The 17,442-nt window shown below is 43.4% G+C and overlaps 1 protein-coding gene across 4 annotated transcripts in view; it reads left to right on the top strand.

Annotated features, from left to right (window-relative positions):
- Positions 1-5,502: 5,502 nt before the first annotated feature.
- Positions 5,503-17,442, top strand: part of OTUD1 (OTU deubiquitinase 1) — a 90,292-nt gene continuing 78,352 nt past the window's right edge. The window contains exons 1-4 of one of the 4 annotated variants that reach the window (XM_038529799.1): positions 5,503-7,308; positions 8,574-8,621; positions 10,481-10,598; positions 12,657-12,849. In XM_038529799.1, the coding sequence (XP_038385727.1) occupies positions 5,744-7,234 (1,491 nt within the window). In that variant the 5' untranslated portion in view covers positions 5,503-5,743 and the 3' untranslated portion in view covers positions 7,235-7,308; positions 8,574-8,621; positions 10,481-10,598; positions 12,657-12,849. Of the gene's footprint in view, positions 7,309-8,573; positions 8,622-10,480; positions 10,599-12,656; positions 12,850-17,442 lie in introns of those variants that run through there. The other 3 variants (XM_038529797.1, XM_038529798.1, XM_038529800.1) reach the window with 3 other exon arrangements.

Raw genomic sequence — 17,442 nt, 5'->3', positions numbered from 1 at the left:
TTCCATTAAAAAGCAAAAGTCTACTGATTACTTGATCTAGTTATCCTAAATTAATTTAGATTTCCTGAGTCATGAGATCTTTAGATAATGGGATTTTCAGTGATACTAATAAATACAATTTCAGAAGAGCTATAAGGTTAAAATAATTAAGAGGTGCTTTCACTTCTGCCTAGAGATTTCACTTCTCCCCAGTGACATGTCAGCAGTAGTAAATGTGCTGGGGAGAGAAGACTGAGATGTTTGCATGCTATGGTGCCCTTTATTTATTTGTTCACTTTGAATTGTCAGTATAATAAAATGAATATATGTCAACCTACACAATATTTCCCAGGGTGCTTTCCTCTACTGCTTATATCCCATTTTTGCTGGGCAAGATTTAGAAAATATTTATTAAGAGCCTGCTATGGCCCAGGCACTTTTCAGAATCTTTTTTCACAAATGCTACATATTTTAAGTTTGATTGGCATTATATATGATTACGTTCCCATATGGTTGTGCATATTAGTTTCCAGTAATTGGTGAACAGAATGTAAAATTATCTTTTTATATCATGATGATTACACAAAAAGTTTAAGAAGGAAACCAAAATTATAAATTCAAATAACCCAGCTTTTCTTTTTTTTTTTGTATATTTTTTATTGGAGTTTGATTTGCCAACATATAAACACCCAGTGCTCATCCCGTCAAGTGCCCCCTCAGTGCCCATCACCCAGTCACCCTATCCCCCTGCCCACCTCCCCTTCCACTACACCTTGTTCGTTTCCCAGAGTAACCCAGCTTTTCAAATATCCTTTCACCTGACCCTAAATAATTTGATTTCAGTAAGCTTCAACTCTTTGATATCCTCTTAACAACTACTTTTAAGTACCATGAATTTATCAGAAAAATCATTAAAGTATATAAAATGTGTGACTCGTAGAAGGCTTCTTAAAAACAGCTTTATTTGGATGTAATTCACATACCATAAAATTTACCCAAGTCCTCACCTCATACCATCATCTTTGCAGGTTCAATTTTAGTTCAACTCTGTATTTTTTAGAATATTCCCAGAGTTATGCAACCATTACCAACACTCCGAGAAGAAATCCATTCCCATTGGTAGTCCCTCCCAATTCGCCCTTCTCCCTAATCCTTGGCAACAAGTAGTCTATTTTCTATCCCCATGGATTTGCTTATTCTGGATATTATATATAAATGGAATTATGCACCACATGTGGCCTTTCCTGTCTGGCTTCTTTCACTTAGAATGTTTTCAAGGTTCACCCAAGTTGTACGATGTATCAGTATATCCTTACTTTTATGAATGAATATTTCACTGTGGATATACCATATTTTATTTATCTATTCATCAGTTGATGGGCACTGAGTCCTTTGCACCTTTTGGATATTGAATAATGCTACCTGCTGAGGCTGATTCACAAGTTTTTGCGTGGACATAGGCTTTCATTTCTCTCGGTTATATACCTAGCAGTGGAACTGTTAGATCATGCGGTAATTCTATGTGTAATCTTTTGAGGAACTGTTCTTTTACAGAATGTCTGCATTGTTGTAAGATCCCCTAAGGAATGTATAAGGAAGGGTTCTGTTTCCTCTACATTTTCATCAACACTTGTTGTTGTCTGACTTTTTAATTAGAGCCATCCTGGTGGGTGTGAAGTATAACTCGCTGTGGGTTTTGATGTGCATTTCTCTAATGCTAGTGACTTGGGATTTTTTTTCATGTGCTTATTTGTTGTTTGAATATCTTCTTTGGAGAAACATCTATTCAAATTATTTGACTATTTAAAGAATTGAGTTGTCTTTTAATTACTGAATTCTAAGACTTCTTTATACATTCTTTAAATATTTTATTTTATTTTATTTTATTTTTTCATTCTTTAAATTTTAAACTCCCTTGTCAGATACATGATTTGTAAATATAGTCTCTCATTCTTCAGTTTCTCTTTTCACTTTCTCTATGGTGTCCTCTGGAGCACAAAGTTTTTAGTTTTGAAGTCCAGTTTATTTTTTCTTTTGCCATTTGTGCTTTTGGTGTCACATCTAGCAAACCATTGCCTGATTCATAGGCACTGAGATTTCCTAATTTCATCTAAGGATTTGGTAATTTTAGCTCTTACATTTCATCCATTTTGAATTAAATTTTGTATATGTTGTGAGGGAAGGATCCAGCTTTATTGTTTTTATGCAGATATCCAGTTGTCCCAGCACCATTTGTTGAAAAGATGATTCTTTCTCCCATTAAATTGTCTTGCATCCTGCAAAGTCAATTGACTGTAAACATATGGATTTATTTCCAGACTCCATTCCATTAATCTATATGCCTATCTTTATGCCCGTACCACATGGTCGTGATGCCTGTAGTGTTGTAGTAAGTTTTTTTCTTTTTTAAGATTTTATTTATTTTAGAGAGAGAGAGAGAGAGCACACAGGGGGTGGTGAGAGGGAGAGAGGGATTAGAGGGAGAGAGAATCTCATACAGACTCCTCACTGACCATGGAACCTCCTACAGGGATCCATCCCATGACCCTGAGATCATGACCTGAGCTGAAACCAAGAGTCTGATGCTTAACTGGCTGAACCACCCAGGCACCCTTGGTAGCTTTGTAGTAAGTTTTGAAATTTGGAAGCATGAGTCCTCCAACTTTGTTCTTTTTCAAGATTGTGTTTTTTTTTTTTTTATCTTAGGTTGATAAAGAAATGATTATTTAATGAATGAATAAATGGATTAATGTTTGCATTTTTAAAAGTTTTATCTTGGGGGTAGGGAGGAGGTTAGGAATTTTATTATCTTTAAAGGAATGTAGCTAAGAGATGGTGGTTATTTACATGTACACACCTGCAAAAGAGCATGCCAGGATTGGTCCTATTTTATAAAGCTGCTTTTGGTGACTAGGTTTCTGTTAGCTGGGCCGTGTGGCAAATGTTTCTCAATTTTCTGTAATCGGTACCATGTTGAGAGCATAGCTGGTGCTCAATAAATATTCATTGATTAAATGCCTTGTCCTTTTTGCTTTGTTTTAACTTATTGCTTGTCTTATTCCTACCCTTCGGTTGATAGTTGGTAAAATTTTCTGTTTTTCTAGCCATTCAATGACTGTAATTTTGGTTTAGAATCCTATTTTCCTAAACTTCTGCCAATTTTCTTCACAGCACCAAAATATGCTAGACAGATGATTTTCCAGGATGGAATCATTAGGAATTCTTCTCAGATGGAGTATTAAGGAACTGGATTTGCTACCCTAATCTCTTTACTATCATTTGCAAGGAGTTGCCTTTTTTTGATTCCCTCGGGCAGGAAACAACTTCCATTTCCAAGTCTGGCAATCATTCCTGCTTTGAGTTTCCTGAAGTGTCATTTCCTCTGAGTAGACTTTTCAGATTGAGATATAGAGTGGGCATGGATTCCATAGTGAATATGCAGCCTTGCACAGCCCACCACATCCACCACCGCCCCCCCATCCCACAAGATAAAACAGAAAAAAAAAGAGCCTTCATTTATTTAAAACTTTGTATTTTGATATGTTTGTTTACATCCATCTGTTCCTAATTTGGTACATTTTCCCTGTGTTTACCCTAACCTGTTAAAATACATCTTGCTTTAGGATTCATATTGAAGTTCCCTTATCTCCCTCCAGGCTCGTTATGCTACTCTGCTAGTCACATAACGGGTACTTAATAAATATTATTTGAGATTTATTTATTTGTCTTGCCATCTGTTTCAGAACATAGCTACTGAAAGGCTCAAGGTAGAGCTCAGTGTGAAGTGTTTAAGACACAGAGCAATAGATCCCCGCAAAAGCAGCGATGAAATCTAAGTAATCTCCCTTTTCTAGGTAGCCATGGGGGCAACCAGCTTCCAATAGGGTAGTTACCATTAGTTTTTATTTCCTCCGGAGTTGATTTACAGAACAGGTTGGAACGACCTCAGCAAAAGCCTCAATGCTGGGATCCTCCTGCCAGTCACCTACGCCTGACCCCTGCAGAGGAAAATTCAAAGCCCTGGCGAGCGTCAGGAGACCGGGATCCCAATTCCGGGGGGAAAAACCTTGGGAACTCATTCTCCGTTAATTAGTTCATTCTGTAAATATTAGCTCTAGCTCCATAGCCAGGTACAGTGCTAGGGGAGGTCACCACAACAGCCAACAGGACCAAGTATTTTCATTCAAGGAATTTACACTTCAAAGGAAGGTTTGGGGGGGGGAGTGGGTGGAAGCATGCGCCACAGTCCACAGCTATTTCCCCATTTCCTTTTTTTTTTTTTTTTAAGATTTTACTTATTTATTTATTCATGAGAGACACAGACAGAGAAGCAGAGACCTAGGCAGAGAGAGAAGTCTGATGCGGGGAGGCGGGGGGGGGGGGGGGGGGGGGGGGCTTGATCCCAGGGCCCCTGGGATCACGACCTGAGTCCAACGCAGATGCTCAATCACTGACCCCCACCCAGGCGTCCCTATTTCCCCATTTCTTAAAAAAGGTGAGAGAGCTTCCACGTTCAGTATGAACGCTTAGGGCCTGTTACTTGCAGGTGATGGAAGCTCAGAACACAGCACACCTGCCCGCTAGTATAACCAACACTCGGTTGATCAAATCGAACACTTTGGCTTCCCTTTACAGAGAGGATACGACTAGCACCGGTGAGCACAACTCTTTCCAATATTCTGCTCGGCCTCGGCAGGCATCACGACTGACCTACGGTGGGCGGTGGGCGGCTGCACCTGATCTTCCAAAGGCTGTTGGAAGGGCTTCCCATCGCCCAAGTCGTGTGTTTGCCCGTTGACAGGGGCGAGGGGTGCAGAAAAGTTGCTTTCGGTTGGGCAAGGCAGCAATCGCGGGTGGACGCGGGGCGTCACGGTGTTTTAACACTGTGACCCAAAGAACTGAAATCAAAAGGACGGCAGCGGTGCCCTGGCCCTGCAGGGGGTTACAAGGCTACGCTCCGTCCCGGAAGCTGCCTTCGAACCGCACGGGGTCTAGGCGGCGCAGCTTCCCCACGCAGCGCCCACCCCGCCACGATCCGCCGCGGCAGCCGCCGCAGGAGCAGGAGCGCGGCGCGGCGCCAGGACCCGCCGCTGAGGAGCAGGGAGCGTCCGGCGGCCCCTCCCGCCCCGCCCCCTGCGCCGCGGGCCCCGCCCCCTGCGCCGCGGGCCCCGCCCCCTGCGCCGCGGGCCCCGCCCCCTGCGCCGCGGGCCCCGCCCGTGACGTCCGCCGAACGGGCCGGGGGGCGGGGCGCGGGCCGGGGGGCGGGGCGAGCCCGCGCGGCTGAATGGGGCGCCGCAACGAGCCGCACATTCCAACGGGCCCACGTGACGCGGCCGCGCGGCCTGAGGTAAACAACCGCGGCCCCGCCTCCCGGCCCCTCCGCGCGCCCTGCACTGCTCCTCGCCGGCGGGACGCGCTCCAGCGGGGCGGGCGGCTTTCCCCGAAAGTCCCCAGCGGCCGCCGCGGCCGGAGCAGCGGCAGCGGGCGCGGCGCCCCGGGTGTGCGGGAAGAGCGCGCCGGCCCGGGTCGAGCGCGCGTCCCCTCCCCGCCCCCACCGCGCGTTGTGGCGCAGCAGGAATTTGGCGGGGACCCGGGCGCTATTTGCGGCTCCTGACGCGCCGGCGGCCGGCGGCCCTTGGGTCATTTCTATTCTAGGGGCGCCGGGTCAGCGCGCCCGGCCGGCCCCCTCCGCCGGGCCCGGAGGGTGTGTCCCCCTCAGCCCGGCTCGCCGCGCCTATAAGGGGCCCGAGCAGCGGGCAGGGACATGCAGCTCTACAGCAGCGTCTGCACCCACTACCCAGCCGGGGCACCGGGTCCCACGGCCGCAGCCTCCGCCGCCCCCGCCGCCGCCGCCGCCGCCGCCGCCGCCCCCTTCAAGGTCTCCCTCCAGCCTCCCGGAGCCGCCAGCGGCGAGCCGGAGCCCGAGACCGGTGAGTGCCAGCCTGCCGCGGCCGCCGAGCCCCGAGAAGCCGCCGCCGCCGCCGCCGCCGCCCCCGCCGCCAAGATGCCCGCCTTCTCCTCCTGCTTCGAGGTGGTGCCCGGGGCCGCCGCCCCCGCCTCGGCCGCCGCCGGCCCGCCCGCCGGGTCGTGCAAGCCGCCGTTGCCGCCGCACTACACGTCCACGGCGCAGATCACCGTGCGGGCCCTGGGCGCCGACCGGCTGCTGCTGCACGGGCCCGAGCCCGGCGCCCCGGCGCCCGCCGCCCCGCGCGGCCGCTGCCTCCTGCTGGCCCCGGCGCCCGGCGCCCCGCTCCCGCCGCGCCGCGGCTCCTCGGCCTGGCTGCTGGAGGAGCTGCTGAGGCCCGACTGCCCCGAGCCCGCGGGCCTCGACGCGGCCCGGGAGGGTCCCGACAGAAACTTCCGACTGAGCGAGCACCGCCAGGCCCTGGCCGCCGCCAAGCACCGAGGCCCCGCGCCGCCCCCGGGAAGCCCGGAGCCCGGCCCCGGCCCCGGCCCCGGCCCCGGCCCGTGGGGCGACGAGCACCCGGCGGACAGGAGCCTCCGGGGCTGGGAGAGGGCGGGCGAGCGCAGCGACCCTGCCGGCGCGGACGAGGCGCGGCGGCCCGACCCGGAGGCCCAGGCGGCCCCGGCGGCCCCGGCGCGGAGCTGCGAGGCGGCCCCGGGCGGCGCGGCGGAGGCGGTGGTGGTCTCCAGGTCGGATCCCAGGGACGAGAAGCTGGCCCTGTACCTGGCGGAGGTGGAGAGGCAGGACAAGTACCTGCGGCAGAGGAGTAAGTACCGGTTCCACATCATTCCCGACGGCAACTGCCTCTACCGAGCGGTCAGCAAGACGGTGTACGGAGACCAGAGCCTGCACCGGGAGCTGAGGGAACAGACGGTGCATTACATCGCCGACCACCTCGACCACTTTAGCCCCCTGATTGAGGGCGACGTGGGGGAGTTCATCATCGCTGCTGCTCAGGACGGGGCGTGGGCCGGGTACCCGGAACTGCTGGCCATGGGGCAGATGCTGAATGTGAACATACATCTAACGACTGGAGGGAGGTTGGAGAGCCCCACGGTGTCCACCATGATTCACTACTTGGGCCCAGAGGATTCCCTACGGCCTAGCATTTGGCTCAGTTGGCTCAGTAATGGACATTATGATGCCGTGTTTGATCACTCCTATCCTAACCCCGAGTATGACAATTGGTGCAGACAGACTCAAGTGCAACGGAAACGCGACGAAGAACTTGCCAAGTCCATGGCCATATCCCTATCCAAAATGTATATCGAACAAAATGCATGCTCTTGAAGTGTCTGAAAACCTACACCCTGGGAGAATTGCATACATAGTTTGTGTTGGGAGAATTACGAACTCTAATCAGGGTAATAGCACTTTTAAACTTCCTAGTAGATTTACTGTAGGTGTAATGCCTTAATCATTTTTTTGAATGTTTTTCTCCTCAGAGCTGAAGGTTGCTGGGCACCTAAATAATGTTTCATGATGGCTTGGGGTGATCCTACTGCTTATTTATAATTTGCTGTATAAAGTTGGCGCTACTTATAATTTGCAAGCTAGTTTCTCACGGTGTAAATTTGTTCATTCCTGGTAATCTGTTTTCTATAAAAATGTATTTTTGCACAACGTTTTTAAGAATGGGTGTACCTTCATCTATGACGTGTTCCGTTTTGACAGACAGCTTTCCGGCATCAATCCAGAGAAAGTGCTTTATATGAAGTTTATTACTTTGAACAGAGTTTGTGATTCAGTAGTTACTTTATGTTGTTCGATTTGAATTTTATGATTCTTAGATCATTATTTCAAGTGGATATTAATGCATTTGTGTTACCAGATGATTGACCCATTCCATTTTAATGAAAAACAGATTGGTTGTTTTGGAAATCATTATTTTTCTAGAAATGGTCAGCCTTTAAAAGAGAAATATTTAAGGGAGGGAGGAGTTTTCTGTAAGGGGGAATAGTACCAGGTCTTCTTACTTGAATGGAAGTCTGATATTTGCAGATGGCAGAGTGATGACTATTCTGTACTTTGGTTGGTGTTTAGAGTAGATTGGTGCTCTGAATTGTTCTTATTTATATTTGTCATTTTGTTATAAGAGCATTTTAACTTTGTGACAAGATAAGCCTCCTGCTTTATATAGCTTCTTGGATTCAACTAAGAGATTTTAAAAAACTACTAGCATTAAATGCCTTGAATCAACTTTGGCAGTTGTTTTATAGCAGGAGAATAGTGTCTTAATATTTTATTCCTTTTAAATTCTCTCAAAAGGCAAAATAGGATTGCCCTGTATTATGTACAAATAAAAATGTCTGTAAACAGATCTTGTATGGTTTGCTGGGTCAAACAATGTTCTCAACCTAAAATCTATCTCATTTCCACTTTAACTACTTCTAGTCATATTTATTAAGTGCTGCAGTTTGTACTTTTTTATTTTGTAACATTTTGTGATTTTTTTGTACAATACCGTATTTGTACAATAGAGCGATTCTCAGCCAATGGAATGAATGAATAAAATGCGTACTTTTACTTTTACAATGTCTTTTTGGCTAAGATGCTTTTTCAATTAAAAAGTGACACTTGTAGGAGCCTCTCTTACATACACACTCTTTTTTTTTTTTCTTGTGTAAAGATGTCCCAGAATTATGAGGGAGATTTCTTAAGTTCTCACATGAACAAGGTAGGATAATCATTATAATTTCAAAGGATAAGTCTTAATGAAATATGATCTACAGATGGAGTAACTCAGGACATTGCTGTTACCATTTCTAATTATAATCCCTGTTTAAAACTATAGAGGTACCTGTTGGCTAATAAACAGGGAAGTACAAGAATTGTGTTAACCAGCACAGTGTCTAAGTATCATAGTTTTGTGTTTCACTTACTCTCAGCACAGATTTAAATGTTTCAGAGAGTAATCAAAACAGTGTCCTAATTCTTGTCCAGTCTGGGCATCTTGAGACCATGGGAATCTATTAATTTTAAGATGTGTTACTGTATTTAGTAGACAGGTACACCTGTATGCATATCTGGGTATCTTGTTTATTACAGAACAAAAACAGCTAGTTTGGATATTTTACTTTACAGCTGATAGGTCATATGTTTATATTTCATGGTTAAAGACGCATTGGAGCTTGAGCTCATTGCTTAACCACATTTTTGGAAGAATGCCATTGGTTATCAGGACAACTTCCCTTAAATGCTAACTAATGAATTTCTTTTCAATGTTAACTAATCATGCATCTCTGGTTTTTTGGGTAAGAAGACGTTTGCTTCACTGATCAAGTTGGGAAAGAAGTTTTTTTTTTTTTTTTAATTACCTGTCTAAACATACTTCTTTCCCATTTCTCCCCTTAATTTAGACATGTAAAAATTTGGGCATACTTAAAACTTACACAAATGAGTAGACTAATTAGATATGATATCCTAAAAAGCCATCTGTAAGCGCATTACTGTTTTAAAGAAACAAATTTTTCTGGGTTCTGTTTCATTTTCGAATTAGAATCCCAAGTCCTTGATATTTACATCCTCAAGGGTGATGTGTTTAAAAGAATTTAATGGATCCTCAGGTCCTGTTGCATTGGCAGCATGTTTTCTTAGTTGTCTTGCCTGAAATGTTTATGCCTTTCACATTCTCTTTCTATGGCTTGGTTTTCTGAAGAAGTGTAGTGTTGGTCACTCCCTCAGGCTCAATATTTATTCTCTACTGCCGTACCAGTTTTATGTATTAGCAGTAGCAGACCTGGATCACTGAAAACGCGTAGTCGAAGAGGTGGAAATGTGGTTGACTCAAATAGATTTTATTAAAATCTATTCCTTCAGAAACTCTTTATAGCAGCTAAGAGGTTCCAGACTATGAAGGAAACTCTTGGTGGCTTTGAGCTAAAGTTTCTTTAGAGTTTACCCCCTTCTCCATAAAATACGATGGAGGCGGATAAAGCCCCTAGGTCAATCCAACTGTGGTTTCTGGTATATTAATGTGAAAATCATACTATCAACTTGAAAATTTTACTAAAGTGGTATATGAATAAAAACCGATACAATTCACTATTAGTGTGATTTTTAAAATTACTGTTTGATTTTTAAAAAATTAAATGGCATAGTACTTCAACATTTTGGCAAAAGCCTAATTCCCTGAACCTTTTGTTCATTTTTCCACTTGTATTTCTGTAAGATAAGAAAATGTACTCATTTTCATTTATTTAATTGGACTAAGCAGTAAACCTGTTGATAAGTGTCACAAGGACATGTACATGTGATTCTTTAATTACGTTTTCCTAAACTTGTAGTCCATATGCTTTATATGCTAAAATTCTCATAGGCACAAAGCCTTTCTTCAGATACCACATTCTATAGAGAGGAGGTATCTGCCTTAGGATTTCTTTAACATCAGAATTGGTTAGCCTCAGCTTGGGTAAATAATCATTATGCTGCGGTGTTTTCTTGATAACTTTTGTATTAAAAAAAAAAAGGATCTTGAGCTAATTCTCACTACTTTATTAAAATTTATTTTATGTATTTTCCCTCTTTCCCTAAAAGGTGAGAAAGTTGAACTCTAAAATTTTACCGTGGTATTCAGTGTGCTCATATGGAGGAAAAGCGTTACTGATTAAAAATAGGTTTTAAGCCTTTGGACATCTGATAATTTAATATGCAGGTAAACATACTGGATCAATATAAGTATGTATTTCAAATGTGTTACATGTTCACACTTAGCAGTTATTTGTCACACGAAATCTTAAGTCCAGACCTTATTACTATTTCTGACATTCCTGGAGTGTCTATAACCATCTCAAAGAGGCATCGAGAAACTAGATGACATTTAATTCAGTTTTATTCCCTAAATGTACTAAATGGAATAGACATGGACTATATACTATGTTCTCTGTGGAGTCCCTTGGTTCCAACCTAGTAACTAGCAGAGTAAACACTCAGTAAACATTTGTTGAGTGAAAGAATTAATTGAAGGAAACTATGAGCTTTGGGAAATATTTATTTGGTAGATGTGAAATTAAATAAAAATGGAGTCTACAGTAACTGAGAATTACCACTAACAAAGTGATTCTGAGCATTTTAAAGAGAGGTCGTGTCATAAAAAGACAGTGAAGTACTGAAGTCCGTAAGTGGAAAAAATAGATTGTGAAACCCAAAAAGTAGAATTTGATGCTATCTTTGTGTCATCTTCCAAACATCTTGAGCGCTAAATTAAGAAAAATTATTTAAAAACAGAACCTCCATCAACCTGAAATGATTGTGAAAGTGTTCTCTTATCTGAGAGGGACTTGCTCTGACTTGCTTTAGGGGTTACACCTATCCCAAGTCCAGTCTACAGCAATTCCTAGTTCTGCTGTGTTTTCTTTCTATAGCCTGGTCGGGAAGGAAATGCTGGACAGATTTCAAGCATGCTTTAGGATTGTTGTGTTCAGCAGCACGGGCTGCAGGCTTATGCCATTGGTCAATGCGGGCTGGACAAGTAGCACACATCAGATCAAAACAGATCTATGTGGGGTGGGGGTGGGGGGAGAAGCAGTGTATTTCCTCCTACTGTAAATTAGGTCAGTGACAATTATTCTGTGGGTAGAGGTCAGAGAGAGAGAGAGAGAGAGAGTGAGTGAGTTCACTGTCATCAGATAAAATCCTATCTAGCCTGGTTTTCACAAACGAATTTTCTAATGGAACGGTCTATTTATGTGTAAAATTTAAAACAAAACTGCTTTTGATAAAATTCTTTAAGGAGCAATCGGTGGTGCACTTATTTGCCTTTGGTAAGATAACTGAATAGTTTTTAATCTTCCCTTAATGACTGAGGGCTTTCATGATGGCATGGGTATATGGCCCCGAAGCCTTGGCAGATTGCTGAGGTGTGACAGTCCCTTTGTACTTTAAAGGACCTCAGGGTGCTAGGACTTTTATCTTTGTGTTGAATATTTTCCTATCCCCTCCCTCCTGCTCATCATTATTTTCTACGTTGAATTAAAGGACACCAACAAGCATGCTTGTCAAAATTGACTCCAAGATCATAGGAAATGGGTTTCTAATTTGAGAATAGGATGCTCTGCTATGGGTAATGTACTTACACTTTAGTTTTTGGTCAACCAGAGAGCTTTTTTTTTGCTTTCATCTCTGTCTTCTTTTTTGCATTCTGTGGTGGTATCCTGGAAATGCCAAATTTGTCTGATTAAGGGACCTCTGCACATATGCAGTGCCATATGAAAACAAAAGACCCCTGGGGGTTAACCTTCTCAGTCCTCAAAATTGCAGTTGATTTGTCATTGCCTGGTTAATACTTTGCCTCCTCTCTTCCATATGTAATCCTTTTTAGTGGGTACCTGCCGGTTGTCTCTCTTTGATTTTCGTGTTTAGTTTTCTGGTTCACTAAAGATGTGCTAATTATGAAGTAATTCAAATATCAGTTCTTCACTGAAGACTGCAAGTTACAGTACGCAGAGATAGGTCTAGTACAAATACGACTACTGTCTTTTGAACTCCTTTAATGAATGTATATTATGTCTACACTGGGCAAATGTAGACTACGCGGTTGTATTCCGTAGCTTATCAAGGTACAAAAGAGTGGTGTGCAAAGTAGGTGATTGTGAAGGAAATTTATCCCAATGGGTCGCATAACACCTGTGCAGCCAATTTGTAAAATAAACTCAAATAAAGCTTTCAGTTCTAATGACAAACAGGAGACATTCACACCTTTTGTTTCTTACAGTGAAATTTGACCTGTACGGTGATGTAATAGGAATGAAGAAGTAGAAGAACACCACGAGGAAATCCTTAGCTGTCACTCCACTGTCCTTGTCATCTTGCTGAAAATTGCCAGGCCTAGGGGGAGTTCACAGATTTTTACTTAAAATCTGAACAGCGCTCCTATCTCAATAAACAGTAGATGCCTGAAACGGAAACCTCAGTGGCTGCTTATTCTACAGAATTCCAGGGCGGAATTAGAAGGGAGATTTAAGATGGATGTTAAACTTCTCAATATACAGTCGTTTTCTCTGACGGATTTTCCGTTACCTTCCCACATTATTGATAGTGGCTGCTGGCAGCAGGCAGTACTGCTCAGAATGGTGGCAATATGCAGAGAGATGGCCAGACTGGTGTAGAATGCACCAGAAATCTACAGGAATAGACGGTGTGATTTTAATAGTTAAGCTAAGCTTGTAACAGAAGTTTTTCTCTCTTTCACTTAACTGTTCCAAAGGGAGCAGTCCAGGCTGGCAGGGCAGCCACGCTCTGTAGAAGACACATGTCCTGGGACACTGCCCCTGTGCGAGTGTAAGCTGGGCCACCACCAGGTCTGCGTCGTCACTCGCAGAGCACACAGCGGAGGGGGCACACTTCGCCTCTGCTCTCGTCTGTCGGCCCGAATTTTGTCAGATGGCCTTATCTAACTGGGGAATATCAACCAGACTGTTCCCAAGAAAAGGGTAAATGGATCTTGGCAGGAAAATAGCAATCTTTTCCAAATCTTTATTTGTCAGGAAATGGTTTAGGGTGAAAATATCTCTGAGAGGAAAATGATAATATGGAAGTATCTGTGCATCAAGGGAATAAAATATCCTGCGCCTGTTTCACATTACGGAGATACAGAAGTGGGATTCACAGTGGCCACCATTTAGCGTTTCTTATCAGCTCCTCAAAAAAGTGTTTGCCACAGGTTACACGCATACATGCACAAAGCCTTCCATGTTTTGAGAAGGCTGCTTTTCTTCTATTTCCTTTCCATTCTTAATTGTTTCTTAGTATACAGAAATATCTCGAAAATCTGGCCTTCAACACAAGCACTGTTTTTCTTCAGAAAGGACAATATAAAACTTCTTCCTCTTACGTTTTTATAGATCTTGCTTCTTTCAGATATTCCTGGTTTTACTTCTCTCCCTTTCTCTGTGTTCCAATTTTTTTTATTTACATTGTCCTGCTTGGTTTTCTTTTAGAAGAGCTGTATGTACTTAAAATAAGGCGGTCTTTTTTTTTTTTTTTTTTTTATGATAGACATAGAGAGAGAGAGAGAGAGAGAGAGAGGCAGAGACACAGGCAGAGGGAGAAGCAGGCTCCATGCCGGGGCCTGATGTGGGATTCGATCCCGGGTCTCCAGGATCACACCCTGGGCCAAAGGCAGGCACCAAACCGCTGAGCCACCCAGGGATCCCAAAATAAGCTGGTCTTTAGTAAGTTTTACTAATATACTGATTTTGCTAATTTACTCAGTTTTTAAAAGAAGATGTCTACACCTCACCTCATCCCATAAAAAAAGGGGGAAAACCCCATACCACTAGCAGGTACTTGGTGGTCTAGAGACTTCATATAAGGGTATTTAAAGATGAGCCTTGGGATCCCTGGGTGGCGCAGCGGTTTGGCGCCTGCCTTTGACCCAGGGCGCGATCCTGGAGACCCGGGATCGAATCCCATATCAGGCTCCCGGTGCATGCAGCCTGCTTCTCCCTCTGCCTGTGTCTCTGCCTCTCTCTCTCTCTCTGTGACTATCATAAGTAAATAAATAAAAATTAAAAAAATAAATAAATAAAGATGAGCCTTACCAGGGGGACCTGGGTGGCTCGCTGTTAAGTGTCTGACTTTCGCTCAGGTGGTGACCTCGGGGTCCTGGGATGGACCCCATGTCGGGCTCCCTGCTCAGCAGGGAGTCTGCTGCTTCTTCTGCCCCTTCCCCTGCTCATGTTTATTCTTTCTCTCTCCCTCTCTCAAATGAATAAAATCTTTTTTTAAAAAATATGAGACTTGGGATCCCTGGGTGGCGCAGCGGTTTGGCGCCTGCCTTTGGCCCAGGGCGCGACCCTGGAGACCCGGGATCGAATCCCACATCAGGCTCCCGGTGCGTGGAGCCTGCTTCTCCCTCTGCCTGTGTCTCTGCCTCTCTCTCTCTCTCTGTGACTATCATAAATAAATAAAAATTTTAAAAAAATAAATAAAAAATATGAGACTTGCCTTCTGTATAACTCCTATAACTCTTATTCACCTTCTTAAGATTAATAAGAACCCTCAAAAATGGGTCAGAGTGGCCAACTGTAAGCATAACCCACTCTGAGAGATGGTCACTAAAACTCTTGTTGAGAAGGGGACCCTCCCAGTTGAGTCTAGGCAGCTGCATAACAAGCAGAGCCTTCGTGGGGGTTACTAAAAAGTAATTGATGTAGGGGCACCTGGGTAGCTCACTCAGTTAAGTGTGCAGCTCTTGATTTCAGCTCAGGTCATGATCTCAGGGTTGTGAGATCGAGCCCTGCATGGGGCTCCATGCTGGGTGTGGAGTCTGCTTAAGATTCTCTCTCTCCCTCTGCCTCTCCTCCCTCTCTAAAAAAAATTTGATGTAAAGAAAGCCATAACTGACACAAATATCCATAGCCAAATTATTTATCCTGCCGCAGAAATATATTATCACAAGAGAAGGGTAGTGGTCTGTATGATGCCTAAGGAAAAGAGAGCCCAGGAACAATACATTAGTCAATATGCCTGTATTTATCTAGTTAAGAAGGTGTTCTGGGCAAGCCTCACTAATATGCCAAATAGATAAGAAAAATAAAGGAAAATGTTTCCTGGAAATATGAGGTAAATATTCATTCAACAAATATTGACTGCCTCGAGAGTACGTACTGTGGTAAGTAGTAGGTAAACTCACGGGCTGTGTGTAATAGATCTTTAAAAACTGGAGGCTATCATAATCGTATCTTGCATGAATTATTTTGCTCATGGGAGGTCTTTGGAGTCAAACTAGCTAGGGTTCAATTTGAAGGTGAACCACTTTACTGTAAGCATGACTTTGGGTGGGTTAGTTAACCTCTTTAGCTCTGTGTCATTTGTGTAATGGAAACAGTTATATATTTATTTCAGAAGGTTGAGTAAGGATTACATTAGAAATGATGTGTAATGTACATATCTCAAGCAAAGAGCTAGCACTCATTAAATGTTAGCTACTTCTGGAATTATTACCTTTAGAATCACAGGACAGGTTCATTATGTGCATTGAACCTGGCTTACAGCTTTGCTTTCAGTTTTGATCCTGATTTTCTATTTTAGGCTTACTCTGATTGAAATGATTTTTTAGTATTGATTGCTGACTGGTGATGTGCTTCATTATTATTTATTAACAGGGTTTTGCTTCTTCTTTATTCATGCAAATATGTTCTTTTAATATTTTTGCATTGGCATATTTAGTATCAAAATTCTATTTCAAAACTTGAAAAGTGCTTTTGAAAACAGTGATTATTGTATAGATCCACATATGTGGTATTTGTATTTTCCATTGGTCAATACTTGTTGATGTTGATAGCTTCCATTTGCCTAAAAGTATCAAAACTATGTTTGAAATGTATGCATTTTTTTGGACTAGAGAATATTAAGTGAAATTTTGATCATCTTGGTACATGTGCTTAAGAACGGTGGGATTCTTTCTTTTGATACAACATTCTGCTTTTACTTGCCTCATCTTTAGTATAATGTCTCACCTAATAAATTTAATCTTATATTGGGGGGCAAGACTGTGAATTGTTTAGATTTGCAAACCTCATTTCATCCTCACCACCTTTTGTACAGGAGGAAAAAAGATAATCTTTGTTCTAAAAAAGATGAAATCAAAAGAGAGAAGTTGTTTTTCATAGATAGTGACAATGTTGGGACTAGGACCCAGGGCTCTTTACCTTAAACCAGAAAATTTTAAGTGACAGCATATGTGTTTTCCCCAATGGACTGGTAGTGGCTACCAAGAGCCCTCTGTTGAGAAAAAGCCATGCTCAGGCTTGGTAGGGGAGAGTCCACAGTTCATGAGAGCAGAAGGAAGTGGCAACCCACATGATAGGTATTTGCTCTTTGCATGTTAGATCATGTTGTCTACATGACCTTTTTTGTGGGTACTTTGCAGAGTTGAGGACAGCCTCATTTATAATCATTCTCGATGAAAAAAATAGCTGCGTTTAATTTTGTAACTCTCAGAAAAAAGAAATATTCATGCTTCAAATTTCACTGTTTAAGCAAACAAATTCTCGGTATTAAGAAAACATAATTTTCAGGACGATGCAAAGCCACATAGATGAGGATCATTAGTTTCACCAGGAGATGGATGTGTATCTATCTATCTATCTATCTATCTATCTATCTATCTATCTATCTATATTACAATACATATACCTACATATAAAAATACACACATAGAAATATTGTAATAAATATATATATGCATATGTATGTGTATATATATACCTTTATTGTATTTGTGTGTGTGTGTGTGTGTGTGTGTGCATGCAGAATAGAGCTCAGAGAGATGTAGTAGGGCTGGAGTGGGGCATGGGGATTATAGATTTAGAGATCTTCCAGGTAGGGCACCTGAGTGGGCCAGTGGTTGAACATCTGCCTTTGGCTCAGTGTGTGATTCTGGGGTCCTGAGATCGAGTCCCACATCGGGACTACAGGAAGCCTGCTTCTCCCTCTGCTTGTGTCTATGCCTCCTCTCTGTGTCTCTCATGAATAAAAGTGTAAAATCTTAAAAA

The sequence above is a fragment of the Canis lupus genome, chromosome 2, assembly GCF_011100685.1.
Source record: "Canis lupus familiaris isolate Mischka breed German Shepherd chromosome 2, alternate assembly UU_Cfam_GSD_1.0, whole genome shotgun sequence".
Lineage (NCBI taxonomy): Eukaryota > Metazoa > Chordata > Mammalia > Carnivora > Canidae > Canis > Canis lupus.
The sequence above is the reverse complement of the archived record's forward strand: the minus strand, read 5'-3'. Positions and strand labels throughout refer to the sequence as shown.